The 17282-nt window shown below is 45.0% G+C and overlaps 1 protein-coding gene across 1 annotated transcript; it reads left to right on the forward strand.

The window, feature by feature from the left end:
* Positions 1-4370: 4370 nt before the first annotated feature.
* On the forward strand, positions 4371-10673 carry TMEM35B (transmembrane protein 35B). The gene is made up of 3 exons (XM_015820456.1): positions 4371-4500; positions 8496-8676; positions 10480-10673. Exons 1-3 carry the CDS (start codon positions 4393-4395, stop codon positions 10608-10610), a joined length of 420 nt encoding a protein of 139 aa, XP_015675942.1. The 5' UTR covers positions 4371-4392; the 3' UTR covers positions 10611-10673.
* The last annotated feature ends 6609 nt before the right edge of the window (positions 10674-17282 follow it).

Here is a 17282-nt window from a genome sequence, read left to right on the forward strand (position 1 = left end):
GCTAATAATTTAAAGCTTGATTCCTTGCCTTAAAATCTTCCTGCTCCCAGTTTCTCCCAAGTTTCACATCTTTCTTTGTAATTCGGTCTAGTGGTTCTGACACAAGGCTAGAAACCAGGAGAATGGGGGTTATAGTGCTGTCTTAGATAAACCTGGTTGGGTGACTTCAGGTATCTCAAGTGTTGTTGGGAAAATAGGAAGGAGTATTGGGTATGTTCGCTACCTTGAATTACAAAAAAACCCCAAAAAGGTGAGAGATAAAGATACGAAGTAAAAATACGCTTATTTACAAAGCCAGACAACAAATTTAACCCCTATTCAATTACTGATAAATATTGCACGCAGGTCAAGCTTGAATTATTTATATGTAGGCTTAGACAAGGAAAGCTAAGAGGAGGCAGCTGGAAGAATTTACAAAAAAGGACAAATAGTATTGTGGCAATGAAGACGGAGTATGGTACCCGTCTGGCTTTTGGGGACACAAGGAGGGCCTCCATTAGTCCACATCTACCTGCGTGCTTCTCCCATTATTACCAGCCATGCGTTTCAGATTTATTGGAAAGGCACAGTGGATTTCCTCAGGTAAGTTTGCTTTCATTGATATCCTTAGTTTATAACAGGTGAATAAACCCTACAAGGGGCAGGCAAGGCCTGGAGAAATAGCACCCTGTCTTGCAAGATTTGTCTTTTTTTATAGTTTAATAAACATATATCAACTAAAAGAAAATGCAGAAAAAGAAATGACTAACGAACTATTTCAGTGTCACCTCTCAACAAATAATTGTTTTTATCTGAAACCCAACTTTATATTCCTTTTATTTTTAATGCTCCTTTAACCCCTTCAAATACTGCCCTAGAACGTTTTTTTCTTTTGTTGTCCTTTCCTAAAATCCTTCAAAACTTAAAAGATTCTTGTAAATTCAATATAGGAAAGATATCCAGATCACTGAGTTCTAATATCCAAAAGAAGTGTAGTGCATCCGAGCAGCTGTAGAAAACAACTCAATATATTAGGAATGGAATGTGCTGATATTTGGCAGAAAACCAGACGAGGACAAAAAGTCAATATTTGCAATGTTTTCCATCCTATGATGAATCACTTTCCAGAGTGAGCGTTGGGACTGCCACCTGATACGAAAGAATGATTCATCTGATTGCTAGCATTTCCTTGTGTGTGTACTTGTATGTGTGTGCGTACGTACTCTATTTTGGCATCAACCCCTTGAGAAATTTGATACTTGTCTTCCACAGATATTCCCATTGTTTCATATTGTAATGGAAAACATGGTTTTGGGAACTGAGCGAACTTGGGGGGGGGTGGAAGCTTTCAGAAAAGTACTCAAATCCTGATTAAAAGGAAAGCATAAGGAAAATAAATAGTCCCCAACAACCATTCATTTAGCAACTGTTTGAAATTACAACAGCACTGAAAAAAAAATGATAACTAGTCCTTAAACTTGAGGGTGTCAGAGCATCCTCATGGTCCCCTAATCAGAATTTGGGCCCTTGGCAATTAACATGTTGCAGTGTCCTGGGGTCAAACGATTGCCATTTGTGACATTCCCGACAAAGTCAATGGGGAAAGCCGGATTCACTTAACAACTGCACGACTCGCTTAAGGAAGCAGTTATTTAAATCTCAGGCGAACTTTCAAAATTCTGTGGTTCTACCCTACCATAATTCTGTACCCGTTTCTCAACCTGGACTGTTTTGAAAGGCGGAGACATCAATTGCCCTGTTGAAATTATACATCCATTTAATCACAAGTTGCTTGCTTCTGAATCATCTTTCAGTGGAGCTTACATTTATGCCCTAATTACACATCTTGCAAATCTCTTTAAGTATGCCAACTAGATTTTGGAACTGCTTATTTTAAGGTAGTGAAATCAATGAGGTGTCAACAGTGTCTCAAAATATTTCATCTTGGTTTCATTAAAGTTTAAATCTAGCAGTGATCTGTGGATTTGCTGATCAAAGTTAGCACATTCCTCTTCAGGAAAATATTTAAGGAAGACAATAAACCTAGGTTTAGCCCGTTTTATTTCGTGTTTTTAATTGCGTATTATTGATCTATGCACTGAAATATTACACCAGAGATATTAGCAGGCTTTCTAAGGGGTCCTTACAGTTTTATTTTCAATACCTTTCCAAAACAGAACAGGTGCCTGAATTCCAAAGACCAGGATGAGAATAAGCTACCTTTTCTCAAGCTTCCTGGGGCAAGAATTCAAACAAGAAGAGATGGTTGCTGGAATTGCCCTTCTTCCAACGTGAATTTGGACAACAGCTTGAAGAAAAAGTGTACCTACTTTCATTTTTCTAAACCCATCCGCCTTATCCCAAAACCAGCGCCTCGCAAAGCCAGCCGTGACGTCCTGCCGTGTGGCCGTAGACAATTAACTCACCACACCGCACATGATTTCATCGTCACTGGGTTGAACTGCAGACTACTATGGCAGAGAAACCTCCCATTGCTGCCCAAGATGAGAAGACCAAAGCTGGAGCTCCATGTTTACCTTCCCAGCGAGAAAGATGGTGCAGATGCTAGGTCGTCTGGGAAGAGATGGAGCACAGACTGAGTGCTTTAAGCTTGCAAAATTCTAGACTGAAGCAAATCTAAAAGTCTTCAAAACACTCATGCTTTGTAACCCAAAGCCAAATAAATTGCCTGATGCTGATCTCTGCAAGGCACATATGTATCTGTAGAAGAGAACATATAGTTTGAGGTTGAACTGTGAGGTCTTTGGTGTTCTCTGAGCTTGGTGGGGTTTTTTTTTTTTTTTTGCAGACGTTTCATTTCACAACTAGATAACTTCGAGGACCCCACATACCTGATTATTCTTTTTCATGGAAACAATGTTATGCAGTGGGGAGGAAAAAAAAGGTTTAAAAATATAAGCAGAATGCAGCTAAGAAAACACCAATATCTACTTTGCATTATTTACTGTCCCTTATCCTACCTCTCCCATCTTTGCCAATCTTTGCTTCATATTTCATACACTCCCTTTCATGTCCCACACAAGAACAAAAACTGCAGATGAGAAATGCTCTTGCTCCCCCCCCATCCGATCAGACTTGCCCCCAACCTTGCTAGCCTCTCCAAGACATTAAAACCCCGTTCAGCCTGGGGCCCTGATAATCGTGGTTTAAGCCTGCTTCTTGGTCATACAGATGGAGAAGCATTGCGATTCTTTTAAATGTACCCAATAATTTTAACCAAAGGAGACGTGGGGGACCCTCCTAGAGAATGCTTCATATTGTGAGGTACACAAGAAACGTACATGTTGTAATTTTCCATTTCTGTTAAAGGAATAGGCACTTATAGAGGCACTTAGCTAAGGTATTTTTAGGAAAGGAGATGTAGTAAGCTGGAGGAATAGAGAGAAACTATATACACTTTAGGATAGTGCACACTATTGTAGAATAGCATACAGCTTATGAATAACATATGATTCAATTTACATAAAGTTTAGTTTTTATAAAAACTGCCTAGAGTTCGTATTTTGAAGTATAACTATGAACCAAAGTGCAGACACGTTTAACCAAAGCATGAACTCTGTTACACACATAGCTTCTAGATGAAAAGCAGGCACTCTTATAGATAAACAAGGGAAGACATAAAAACTTTATAATTGCAATTATCCAGTTTGGATAACAGTTCACCTTGTAGATAAGGCAGGGTGTTACAAACCATGCCACAGAAAAGGGAGTCGAGATAAGACAGGAACAAAAAGCTGCTTTTTGATCTAATAATTGGAGGGTTTGGTAAATGTAAGGATTGCCAGGAAAGCAAGTGACAGGGTGGGCCTATCAACCGGGCTCACTTTGGAAGGATGTGGTGTGATGCACGGGGACAGGGTGTAAAAACCTACACAAAAATTGATTCAAGTGTGGACTCTGGGATCTGCCATTACGAAGAGTTCCACCAGCTTTTGCAAAAGCTTTTAATAAAATTTGTTTTTTTTCCTCCAACATCCTTGGAGTTGAATTTTTATTCCTCCCAATGTCACAGAAGAGACGACCACCAACTTGCTCCCTTGGAAACTCAGGTCCCTGGCTCTTCACGCGCGATTGGCACCAGCCCACGCGCACCCTCCGTGAAACCCCTTCCGGAGAGCCTGCAGCTCTCTGCATATGCCCCGGAGCCCTCTCGCCTCCTGTCACACGAAGCCGCCCAAGGGTGCACCGAGTTGCATCTTTTGGGTTTTTAAGCCCCGGGGCGGGCCGAGCGTTTTACGCACGGATGGTCGGCCGTTGAAAGGCGGGCAGGCGGGCGCTTGCTTCGTCCGGGGCGGCTCTCCCAGCCTCCTTTCTCCGCCTCCGGGTCCACCTCCCCCGGCTGGCCGCCAACAAGCGGGCAAGGCGGGAGAAACGGCCAGCCAAGGCGCGACGATGGCGCTGCTCTTCTCCGCTCTCCGGGTGCTGCTGGGCCTTTTCTTCGCCGTCTGCGGGGTCGTCAAGCTCACCGACCGGATCGCCGGCGATGCCCACCGGCAGCTGGTGAGTCGGGCGTCTCCGAGGCGGGAGGGAAAGCCCGTCGAGCCCCCCACGGCCCTCCAGCAGAGCCCTGATCTAGCCACCTAAGCCGAGCGGATTTGCAGGAGATCCTCTAAGGCAGGGGTCCTCCAGCTTGGCCACTTTAAGACTGGTGGACTTCAACTCCCAGAATTCCTCAGCCAGCAAAGCTGGCTGAGGAATTCTGGGAGTTGAAGTCCACCAGTCTTAAAGTGGCCAAGCTGGAGGACCCCCTGCTCTAAGGCCTGGCAGGCTGGCTCGCCAGAAATCTTTCAGGGGCTGCGCAGGGCGCGTTGGCGCGGCTCGGCAAGGCCGCTTCTCGCAGCTAAGGCGCTGCAGCTCGTCCTCGCTTGCTGGGAGGCGCCGTCCCGGTCCTTAGCTAGGGCTAAATCCCGCTAAGTAACCCAGCAGGCGGCAGAGCTTTGGGCTTACCTGTCCAGTTGCTTACCTGTCCAGGTGCGTGTTTGCAAAAGGAAAGGCGCGCAGTTTCCCTGGCGCAACCGCCCGCGCTGCTTCCAGCACGGAAGGGCTCTCTCTTCGGAGGACGCTTCCTATTCAGGCCAGCGATTCCCTTTTTTTTTTTTTTACCCTTTCCACTGCCCTGGGATTTCTTTGGCACTTTATCTGGGCTTTTTAAAAAAAATCAACAACACAAAAGCCGTATCTCTTCTCCTTCTCCTTCTTCCTCTCCTCTCCTCATTGTAGACACACAGCCATTGTAGACACACCTACCCATCCACACCCCCCCAGAGAGAGAGAGAGAGAGAGAGAGAGAGAGAGATTTGTAGCAGAGGAACTAAGAGCCTCTTGATGCAGGTGAAGAAGGAGAGTGCAAAAGTTGGCTTGAAACTCAACATTAAGAAAACCAAGATCATGGCATCCGGCCCTCTCAGTTCCTGGCAAATAGATGGGGAAGAAATGGAGGTAGTGACAGATTTTATCTTCCTGGGCTCCAAGATCACCACAGATGGGGACTGCAGCCAAGAAAATTAAAAGACGCTTGCTCCTGGGGAGGAAAGCTATGGCAAATCTAGACAGCATACTAAAAAGCAGAGACATCACCCTGCCAACAAAAGTACGTATAGTCAAGGCCATGGTTTNGTCCTAGAGGAGATCAACCCCGACTGCTCTTTAGAAGGCCAGATCCTGAAGTTGAAACTCAAGTCCTTTGGCCACCTAATGAGAAGGAAGGACTCACTGGAGAAGAGCCTAATGCTGGGAAAGATGGAGGGCAAGAGAAGAAGGGGACGACAGAGAATGAGGTGGCTGGATGGAGTCACTGAAGCAGTAGGCGTGAGCTGAAATGGACTCCAGAAGATGGTAGAGGACAGGAAGACCTGGAGGAACGTTGTCCATGGGGTCGTGATGGGTTGGACACAACTTCGCAACTAACAACAACAACAACAAGCAGATCTCAATTGGAGTTGGGGATGTTTTAAAGCTGGTTACAGTGTAATATGTCACCATATTGAATGGGTTTCATTCTGTCCCTCCTCCCCCAGGACTTTTGGCCATCAGGTTTCCTGCAATCTTCTTGCCCTGCCTCAGTTTACGAAATTAGTTGGAGGGAGGGAAGAATCGCAGAGTTCATGGGGACTGCCCTCTGTGTAAACAGTCTGTGTGTACACTCCAAATTAAATCTGGGAAGTTTCTTTGGCCTTCAGCCAGCTTTCCATTTGTAGAAGCATTTTGGCGCCCGATGTTTGAATTTGTGTAGTTGGGAGAGAGAGCATGTTGCAAGATTTTTTTGGAACAGAGAGCTGCCTGGATCTGGATCGTTCACCGAGGGTTTAGTCTTCCCACCTTTGGGAATTGTGCTGGAGCCCATCCTTAGGGAACTTCTCTCTCACCAGAATGGAACAGAGGGCTGCCTGTTTTGTTTCCCACTGGACTGGTGGAAATTACTTTGTAAACTTAAAAAAAAATGAAAATGAAAAATGGGCTGGGAGGAAGAGAGAAGCCTCTTTGGGTTAAGATGAGCCGAACGATTTTAGAAGAACAAGATTTTAAACCCACTTGCAGATCTATTGGGATTGTTGACCGTTAAGAAATAAAGAAGACCCTTTTAGAATGCATAATAGAAGGTGGAAAAGATTCAGTTGAAGCAACATGCAGGAAGTTCTTAACTTACATAAGGTGGACTGGAACTTCTATCGCTAAGAAGTTCGGTCATTGTGTCATTGTCTGGTTTCACGAGCTTTTTTGCCTCCGTTTTGAAGCGAATTACACAATGGTTAAGCAAATCTGACTTCCCCCAATTGACTTTGCTTGTGGGAAACTGGCTGGGAAGGTCTCAAATGGCCATTGCTTGAGCTTCTGGTGTGTGTGTATGTGTGTGTGTAAGTTTTGTAAATAATGCTAATTGCCAAGTGCCTGGATTGCCCTTGATACCGAGACAGCCGAAAGTGCAAAGACCTGTGATGAGTCAATTTTTTCCACATCTGTTGTAACTTTGAATGATCGCAAAACAAATGGTCACAAGTTTATTCACTTGTTCAATTTCTGTGGTCGTCCATCTCAGTCAATGACTTTGGTCAGCTTACAGTTTTTATATCAAAGACATACCACAACAGCATCAAGTAACAAGGGTGGAGGCTGCCAGAAGTGCAAGCACCAGAACTTTGTATCTCCCCCCCCTACACACACCCAAAATAGTAAAAGAGGAAGGAAAGAAGAAGGAAAATATTAAAAACATTTTGAAACCATTAAAACAGTACAGCCAATAAAAGCACACAAAAACAGCCAAATTAACTAAACGTAGGAGCCAAGGTACTTGGCCAATTAGCAATAGAGCCAGGAAACGGGGGCCCTTGACATATTCAGCCCCCCAGGCTCTGGAACATAACCAGGTATTTAGGGCCTTGTGAAAGGCTAATAGGGTTGGGGCCATTCTAATGTTCCATAGAGCAGGAGCCACTGCAGAAAAAACTCAACAATTGACGTTCTTTGTCTGGCAGAATCTGCAGATGCCCATTCCGATTGGCCTGGTTGGATGATAAGAGGCTCTTGAGAAAAGACAATCCCTTAAGTCAGGGCTGGGGAAGTATGGCCCTTTTCTGACTTGTGGACTTCAACTCTCAGAATTCCTATGCTGGCTGAGGAATTCTGGGGGTTGAAGTCCACAAATCAGAAAAGGGCCATATTTCCCCACTTCTGCCTTAGACCGAGGACTGGAGGGGGCGTGGTTTTGTGTGCTATCTGCATCCTGCAGATGGGACTTTGCTTATTTGTGCGGCTCGGTTGCCACGGCCCAGTACCACCGGTCCACAGACCCAGGGTTGGGGACCCCTGCCTTAGGCTACAGGTTGAGGGCTACTTGTATCACAGCAATGCATGAAGGAACGGTTGCTGGAATTGGGTATGTCTAGTTTAAGGAAGAGAAGAACGAGGGGGGAGATGATAGCCGTGTTCCAGGATCTCAGGGGCTGCCACAAAGAAGAGGGAGTCAAGCTATTCTCCAAGGCGCCTGAAGGCAGGACAAGAAGCAATGGGTGGAAACTGATCAAGGAGAGAAGCAACCTGGAACTAAGGAGAAACTTCCTGACAGTTAGAACAATTAACCAGTGGAACAACCTGCCTCCAGAAGCGGTGAATGCTCCAACACTGGAAGTTTTTAAGAAGAAACTGGCCAGCCATTTGTCCGAAATGGTATAGGATTTCCTCCCTGAGCAGGGGTTGGACTAGATGACCTCCAAGGTCCCTTCCAACTTTATTATTATTACTACTACTCCTACTACATTATTATTATTATTATTATTATTATTATTATTATTATTATTATTATTATTATTAATTATTACTATTATTATTATTATTAATTATTACTATTATTATTATTATTATTATTATTATTATTTTGCTTAGCCGTCCACCTTTTCTGGATTATTTGTGCCTTTACTTGCTGCTGTAAAAGTTGGCTAACCTTCTTCTGCTCCTTAGTCTTCTTTGGCGCTTAATGCTCCTTTTCCTTCCTATTCCAGAAAACCCAGTTTGTACAATTTGCAGATGTCTTCCCTTTGAAGGAGTTTGGCTATAAGCCAGAACCAGGACTGTACATGGAAACGTTGGGCTGGATGGAACTGATAGGAGGCTTCCTTTTAGCCTTCGGGCCTCAACTGCTGCAAGAAATCAGCAATTTTGTGCTTACCGTGATCATGATAGGTAAGGATAGTCCTGTTAATGAATTTCTGGCCGGGATCTGCTCCTCAACTGTTTCTAAGATTATTTCTTAGAGTCTACTGGTTTGTGGGACATTAGCGTAGGTCTCTTGCAGAAGCGTATTGAATTCCTGCCAAAAAGAGCGTTATCATTTGTTAACCCGCTGTTGATCCCCAACCATTTACAAAGAAAAACAAGAAAGTCCAGTTGCCTCATGAAAAAGCATATTTGGGACTTCCATTGTGCTGTTTAACTGACTTTAATCTAAGCTTCACCAGAATGGTCAATATCAAACCCCAAGAGTTGATGTGACTATCCAAGAGGCTAATAATAATAATGGTTGGGGGTCAATAGATAGTTGATAAATGACGGAAGAGCGGTGGAAGGGCTCAGTGGTTAAAGACCCTGAGTTTGTTAGCTGGAAAGCTGACAGCCTGGGTTTGAGATCCGAGTGCCGCATAACAGGATGAGTTCCTGTTAGTTGCCCCAGCTCCTGCTCATCATGTAGCAGTGTGAAAGCATGCAAGTGCAAGTAGATTAATAGGTACCACTTTGGTGGGAAGGTAAACAGGGTTCAGTGTACCTCAGTGTATAGCCATGCTGGCCAGATGACCATGGAAAATATCTTCAGACAATTCTGGCTCCCTCGGACGGAGATGAGCACCTTAGAGTCAGACACAACTGGACCGGGAAACCTTTACTTTTTTAAATGATTGGAGGCCAGTTGGCTTCTGTTGATCTTTTGGGGTCTTCATAGAGCTCCACACCAGTCCTTAGATCTGAAGGTGAGGTGGCTAATGATGAGATAGTGTTGCCCCATGTTAGATGGCTGGCCACCGCTGAGAATGGTGCTCTCCTCACATTATTTTCATATAATAAATGTTTGGGGGGCTGATGAACAATGTGGAACTTCATCGAGGGGTTGATGAGTTAAAGCAGGGCTGTCAAACTCAATTTCATTGAGGGCCGCATCAGCATTGCGATTGTCCTCGGGGGGGGGTTTAGGTGTGGCCAGGGTGGGCGTGGCCTACTGGGTGGGCATGGCTGGAGTGGGTGTGGCCTACTGGGTGGGCATCGTTCGCGTCAAGGGTGCCTGGGCAGGAGTGGGACAGATCTGAGGGTCTCTGGCAGAAGGGGGTGGGACCAGGGCAAGCGCCAAGGCATGGTCCACTGGAAGAGCCTGCCAAAACCCTTCCCCTGGAGCCCACCAAGCCGGATATGTGAAGTAGGCGAGGGCCATTTGCTGGCCACTTCCAGGCGATGGTGCATTTCTTCATTCTTCACAAAGGGTGACACCTCCCCAGCATGCATCCAGAGGGTGGGGCTGACGCGGCAGGGGCTGGTTCCTCGCTGTTTCCAGACGGCCTTGTGGAGCTAAGACCGAATGCGTTTCAGCATAGATGGCCACCACAAAATTGTACATTGGCTCCCGGCTGGCCTGGGCCAGGGCCAAGGCAGAGGGGGCCGTTCCCTCACTGTTTCCAGGATGGCTTCGCGGGCCACATGAAACCACGTCACGGGCCGCATCCGGCCCCCGGGCCTTGTGTTTGACATGTCTGAGTTAAAGAGTCGAGGGACCCCTGCTTCAATTGGACTGGATCTCTATCACATTTCTGATTTCCATAGGTAAAGCTGTGTTTATTTTCCTTGTATTTTGCAATTTGACAGGCAGACTATTTACCCATAAACAGAGTGAGCATGTAAAGAGAATGGAAACCAGTCCAGTTTGGGGTAACCGTTGGGAATCTTTGATTGCAGTTTGGTTTTCTAATTCTGCCTCTGCTTTCTCTGCGTGTGATGCTGCAGGTGCCATCTACACCCTCCTGGTTTTGAAAGAGCCTTTAGCCATGTGCGTACCAGCCACTGTCTCCTTGGGTCTTTTGCTCCTCCTCAACATCCGTGGAAGAGACAAGTGTGTGAAGTCAAAGTCTGAATGAGGCGAGTAGAAGGAGATCTGGAGAGATGGGAAGGATCCAAAATGAAGCTCTTGAAAGAACAGACAACATGTGTTTCCCATCCTGCTCACTGACTAATCTGATCATGTGGACTTTACAGTGTGTAATCCAGAAACGGGGTTAGATCTTTACGGTCGTGACCTATTTGGGGCCTTGCCTTAACTGCCAACTTTGCCAGTTTTCCATCCCTCTTTAGACCTGATTGGAGATCTTGTCTTCACTACAAAACCAGTTGCTCTCTCTTCGATCAGTGGATCCTTATTGTGTCCAGTTAAAGAGACAACATGGAGCAGAAGAAAATAACCACATTACAAGGGGCCGAGAATGAGGGTTGGATGGGATTGTTGTTGGGCACCAAAGAATATTGTTGACAGTAAAGAGACCCTGGAGTTCTGCAGAATGATGTAAACCAGGGGTAATCAACCTTGGCTCTTTTATGACTCGTGGACTTCAACTCCCAGAATTCTGGGAGTTGAAGTCTATGAGTCATGCTGGCTCAGGAATTCTGGGAGTTGAAGTCTATGAGTCATAAAAGAGCCAAGGTTGACTATCCCTGATGTAAACAAAGGGTTCAGATAGATCAGCGGTTCTCAACCTATGGGTCGCGACCCCATTTGGGGTCGATCGACCATTTCACGGGGGTCGCCAAGCAAGGCTGTCCGCCATTTTTTCCCCTTTTCCGGTGGGTGCCTTACCTCCCTTAAGCTGGGCCAGCTGGTGGTCGGCCTGCTCCGTCTCTGCCGCTTGCCAGCTATGCCTCGGCCGGCGCAGGGGGCGGAACCATGCATGTGCGGCGCTCCCGCAGGGCAATTCCTCGACTTACGACCGGTTTAGTCCTCGACTTACGACCGGTTTAGTCCTCGACTTACAACCGGTTTAGTCCTCGACTTACAACCGGTTTAGTCCTCGACTTACGACCGGTTGGGGGACGCGGCATTAAAAAGGTTGAGAACCACTGAGATAGATGTTGCATCAGTTGCATATTGTACTGCTTCATTTCTGGATTTTATTAACTTTGCTATCAACCCATCTTGGCCTGATCTAGATTAGGACTTATTTTTGTGGGTCGAGAAAACCTATGTTAATCACTATTCCTCATCCCTTTCCAAAGAATTAAATGTAATTCCATTTACCTGGTTAAAAACAAAACCATAGGCATCAAGCAAAGGTGCTTTTTATCATTCCAGTTTTGTTAATTGATCATGAATTTGGTGAAATAAAAGGAGAATGAATAGCTTTCTTCTAATAAGTATGGCGTGATCTTGAGCCGTTGCTATTTTTAAGACATAAATCTAGGAACGAAAAGAGAGAGGTGACAAAATCACTGGATTCTATGCCATGCGCCTTTATGATAATTTTGTAAAAATCAGTAGATTCAAATTTTATGTCCGTATTTGGAGGGCTGAAAGTTGGTTGGGGGCTTCTGACTTTTTTTTTTCTTTTTTTTTTAAATTAAGACAAGTGGAAGCGGTTCACTGCTTTGGATTCAAGACCGAAAAGATGCTCCAGAGCGGTGTTTCTCACCATTGACAACTTTTGTGTGGACTTCAATTCCCAGAATTCTGGGAATTGAAATCCACACTTCTTAAAATACTTATAAAGGAGAATATTTTTAGCTCAGGGTTGAAATGAGGGACCTTTGGTGCTCTCTGCGCTTATCAATAGATAAACACAATACATAGAGTAGTGGCCAAAATTGTGGAAACCCCACCCCCACTGCCAATCCTCAACAGAAATGCTCACAACAATAAAAACCTCGGACAGGAGGAAGAGTGCCGCTGGGCGGGCAGGCAGGCAGGTGTCTTGCTTGGCTGTGGCTTGGGGGGGGGCACTTTTTTCAGTGCCATTGTAACTTCGAACAGTCACTAAGCAAACTGTTGTAAGTCGAGGACTACCTGTACTTTATCACTTTTTTCCTTTTTTTTTTGTTTGGGTCATCAAGTTTTTGACCCCTTGCTAGGCGACTGGTGGTACTCGGATATTGCCCTATCCTAAAAGTGGTACAATGGGTGAAAAGGTTGAAAATCCCTGTTCTAGGTTTATTGGGGGAAAAAAAAATAGACCCAAGGGCTGATTTTCTGTCTCATTTTCTGCACCACTCCTCTGCCTCCCTGGGTAAGTGACATGCGGGGGAAAAAAATTCTTAAAATGCTTGGCCGATTAATCTAGGCCGATCCCCCTTCCCTCTTTTGTCCCACGCCCTCCTTGCATATCGCAGCATGCCCACGAAAGGCATTTTTTTCAGCGGCGGCTGTGGCCCAGACTTCAAGGTTCCTTTGATGCTACGCCTCTGTGAAAGCTCCCGAAGCAAATTCGATCTCTCCCTCTCTTGTCTCCTTCCTGGCCTCCTTCAGCAGCTGTTGTGCTCCGACCTTCCTGAGGCTCCATTGAGGCTTTTCTTTGTTGCCTGAGTTCAACTGCTCTCCACCAACCATCTTTGAATACAGCGGCATGATAGTGGCCCGTTCCCTGTTCTGGTAGCCGCTCTCTCTGCTCCTGCTTTGGCTTTGGTTTCAGGTTGCTCAGTCCTGCTTTTCTTCCGAGGCGAAAGGTGAGAAAGCCACAAAAGTTGTATACAGCTTGAGGGTGTCCTCCAGTGTTGCTGGGACAAGAGGGAAAGGGCTCCCTGTATAGATAAGCGTGGTTTGAACCTCAGTGAGATGACAGGACAGCAAAAGGATGTTGGGAAAGAAGTTGGGGCAGGTGGAAAAGGATGTTTGGGAGCCTTGGGCTAATTTCCGAGTACAGGCAAGGCTGGATATTATGGGTATTTGGGGATCTGTAGTTCTAATCTATTTGGAGGGCACTGTACTGGATTAGGGAAAGTTGATGTACAGATGATTCCTTGGTTCTGACTTGGGAAGGTCCTTGTCAACCTTCCAAGGTGGATCAGACCTACGAAACCAAAAGCATGCATGCTAATAACGGCACTATTTGTTATTAGAGGTTTATAGGAACAGAATCCTCTGGATCTGTTTGCCTCCCTCCCTTTATCTTCAAGAGAACTAGGGAGGTTTTGTCTGAGATGGTTACAGATCTGCCCAGGACTCAGATTTCATTTATCTGATGGTTGTCTTGGTCATGGCTCTTCCTCCTGTTCCTGTTTCTCAGAGTTAACTTTATGCACATTGTAGCCCTTGATCAAGTTATTCTGTGATTCCATCCTTGCCATCTGCCTGCCTGCCTATCTACCTCTCTCTCCCCCTCCCCATCCATCCATCCACCCATCCATCCACCCATCCATCCATCCATCCACCCACCCACCCACCATCTTTTTCATGCCCCCCTCTCTCTAAGGTTGTAAAGTAACATATACAGTACATATATAAGGAATTTGAGGATTCTGTGCAATATCTTAGCTGCTTCTAGCACTGCATGTTTTGGACAGAGAGAGCGCTGATGTTTTTCTTGGGATCTGTTGGAGCTACTCTGCCAGCTTACGATTCACAGACCCCTAAGTGCTCCTACCACCACTGGGACCATTTGGCTTTACTTTCCACATTCTCTCTAGTTTCTCCTTCAGGTGTGTGTGTGTGTGTGTGTAGCTGAGCATTTACTGGCCAGATGCCCTTCCTGATGCCATGTGGATATTTTTTGTTTGTGCCTTAGGAGAGAAACATCAGCCCTACCTAGGATTAAACCAGGGGTCTTCAAACTTGGCCCTTTTATGATTTGTGGACTTCAACTCCCAGAATTCCTCAGCCAGGTACCCTGGCTGAGGAATTCTGGGAGTTGAAGTCCACAAGTCATAAAAGGACCAAGTTTGAAGACCCCTGGATTAAACTCTAAACCTTCTGAGTGGGAGGTGAGCATCTTCACAACTAGGCCACCATGCCGCTCTCTATGCATACATACATACATATTTATATGTGTATGTGTATATTTCAGAACAGAAGAACAGAACTCCACGAGTTTAGAGTGTAGGTGCTAACATGCCACACCATCAGAGAAAGAGTGGACTATAATAAACTGTGCTGAAATTTTCAACGCCCTCCAAGTTGCTTTCCCTTGTGTTCCCTGCATGCTTCAACATTTCTTTGGTTGCATTCATACTTAACCTGGTTACCGAACTAGTTACTGGATTTGTCAGATTCACACAATGCATGCAAATTTAGCATACGTGACCCAATCTTTGTGTGCTGGATTAATATAACTATTAGGATTGTAGTTGACCTGGTTAAGTATGTTGTAGGAATACATCTGGGGTGTGGGTGGGTGGGGAGGGGGGCTGTTTCTGAGCTTTCTTCCTTGCCTGGGAAAGCCCTGGGATTTTTTGTGCTGGTCTCCCATCCAAGTTCTAACCAGATCTAACCCTGCTTAGATGTTGAGTCTGGGCAAAATCAGCTCAATGATGTAAGCTAGCCAAGTAGAACTAAACTCCATCTCCAGGAATAACTACATTCAAAGAAATACTTTCTCTGGAGATCTAACGCTGATTATTCACCTTTTGGGGCCCATTCAACTTTGCAAACTACCCTGGGTGGGTGTCCAGAATGCTTTGTTAAGCGCTTTTCTGATTTCCAGTTTTGAGTCACTGCCTTGCCCTACTTTTTCACACTCCACTGTGAGTGAAGGCTTTGCTATCAGTTCTTCTAAGATGGAAGGAAGCAAAGAGTGCTTGGATAATGAGGGAGAAGGCTGTTAGCAGACATTCCTAGAAGCATCATCTTAGATTTCAGCAAGGGGGAGAGTCGTAGAGAGAGAAAAATATGTCAGATGAGGTTTGCCTGTCAGTAATATTCTCCTTTTTTTTTTTTAAAAAAAAAATTGTCTCTCAAGTGTTCAAAGCACTGATGATGGATGCTGTTGAAAATGCTATACATGATGTTTTTCACCTGCATCCTTAATATCGAGATTTTATTTCCCCTGCCGGGCAAACTGTCATTTGTAATACAACATCTACATCGGTGGTAGACAGTGTGTTGTTTCTGCATGCAAATGCTTGAGCTTCTATCTGTCAGGCTGACTTTTTGAAAAGAAATTCTTCCTATAACCCCTCCCTACCATCTGAAATAAATATGAAGCTGCTGGGCTGGAAGTAAACCAGGCATCTGGAGAAAAGAACATAGCATAACGCTATTGGAAAGAACCTTAGAGGTCTTCTAGTCCAGCCCCTCTGCTCAAGTAGGAGACCCTATACCAGGGGTCCTCAAACTTGGCCACTTTAAGACTTGTGGACCTCAACTACCAGAATTCCCCAGCCAGCAGGGATAAATTTCCCGACAGTGAGAACAATTAACCAGTGGAACGGCTTGCCTCCAGAAGTTGTGGGTGCTTCAACACTGGAAGTTTTTAAGAAGAGATTGGACAGCCATTTGTCTGAACTGGTATAAGGTTTCCTGCCTGAGCAGGGGGTTGGACTAGAAGACCTCCAAGGTCCCTTCCAACTCTATTATTTTGTTATTCTGATAAATCATAGCTTCATTTTTGTGTGTGCAAAAAGGTTATAATGGTTTCCAGTCAGCCATAAATGTAGATGCTGACTTTTCTCTGATTAAGGAAGCCAATTTAGCTATCTCTGAAAGTTTCATCATCTTCACCAACCATTTTTCTCCATCGTGGATAGTGCTCAATCTTAATAATAATAATAATAAAGTTGGAAGGGACCTTGGAGGTCATCGAGTCCAACCCCCTACTCAGGCAGGAACCCTACACCATTTCAGACAAATGGCTGTCCAGTCTCTTTTTAAAAACTTCCAGTGATGGAGTACGCACAACTTCTGGAGGCAGATTGTTCCACTGATTAATTGTTCTGTTAGGAAGTTTCTCCTTAGTTCTAGGTTGCTTTTCTCCTTGATTAGTTTCCATCCGTTGCTTCTTGTCCTGCCCTCAGGCGCCTTGGAAAATAGCTTGACTCCCTCTTCTTTGGGGCAGCTCCTGAGATATTGGAACACTGCTATCATGTCCCCCCTCGTCCTTCTCTTCATTAAACTAGACATACCCAATTCCAGCAACCATTCCTTATATGTTTTAGCCTCCAGTCCCCTAATCATCTTTGTTGCTCTTCTCTGTACGCTTTCTAGAATCTCAGCATCTTTCCATCTTTCTTCTTTCCATTTTCTGCACGACTCATGCACATTTCTCTGAAGTATCCATTTCCATAAATGAGATTTTCATACATGTAACAGGCCAGGAGAACTGTTGACTCTAGACGCCACCTCTCTGGTGGCTAAGACTGGATTTTACTTTCTTTTATGAATAAAATAACAACTGTTCCCCACCTGCCTGCTTTATTCCTGTAGAATATCCCCCAGCTGGTGCAAAAAAAAATATGACTCAGTCATGACAAATCACCACAGGCATTCATAACTGCAGCAGCCTAGAGAACTACATTTTGTGGGGGTTGTGATGTCTCACATACCGGGAGAAGCACTTTCTGAAAGCAGGCAGACCGGAGTGAAGATGGACTGTATTTGCTAGGTAAGAATGAAAAAAAATGAATGAATTCTGTCTTTAAAAGGCTTTTGCATTGGCACTTGTTTCCAGGCAGCAAATCCATCAGCATTGCCAGCTTTTTTCCTTACCAATGGCAGCAGAAGTTAAGGCGAGATTGGATCTATCAGGATATTTCCACTTAATTTTTTTAACAGGCTGGGCTGAAGCTTAATGCAGTAAAGCACAAGCAGATTTAAAACTTAGCCACCTTGGAAGAGG

The sequence above is a fragment of the Protobothrops mucrosquamatus genome, unplaced genomic scaffold (assembly GCF_001527695.2).
Source record: "Protobothrops mucrosquamatus isolate PMUCROS unplaced genomic scaffold, P.Mucros_1.0 scaffold1131, whole genome shotgun sequence".
In the NCBI taxonomy this organism is placed as follows: Eukaryota; Metazoa; Chordata; class Lepidosauria; order Squamata; family Viperidae; genus Protobothrops; species Protobothrops mucrosquamatus.

Excerpts from the sequence above, each read along its gene's own strand:
- TMEM35B (XM_015820456.1), top strand. The coding sequence starts at position 4,393 with ATGGCGCTGCTCTTCTCCGCTCTCCGGGTGCTGCTGGGCCTTTTCTTC. Across the intron at positions 4,501-8,495 it reads GCGATGCCCACCGGCAGCTG|AAAACCCAGTTTGTACAATT; the intron begins GTGAGTCGGGCG and ends TTCCTATTCCAG. Across the intron at positions 8,677-10,479 it reads GCTTACCGTGATCATGATAG|GTGCCATCTACACCCTCCTG; the intron begins GTAAGGATAGTC and ends GTGATGCTGCAG.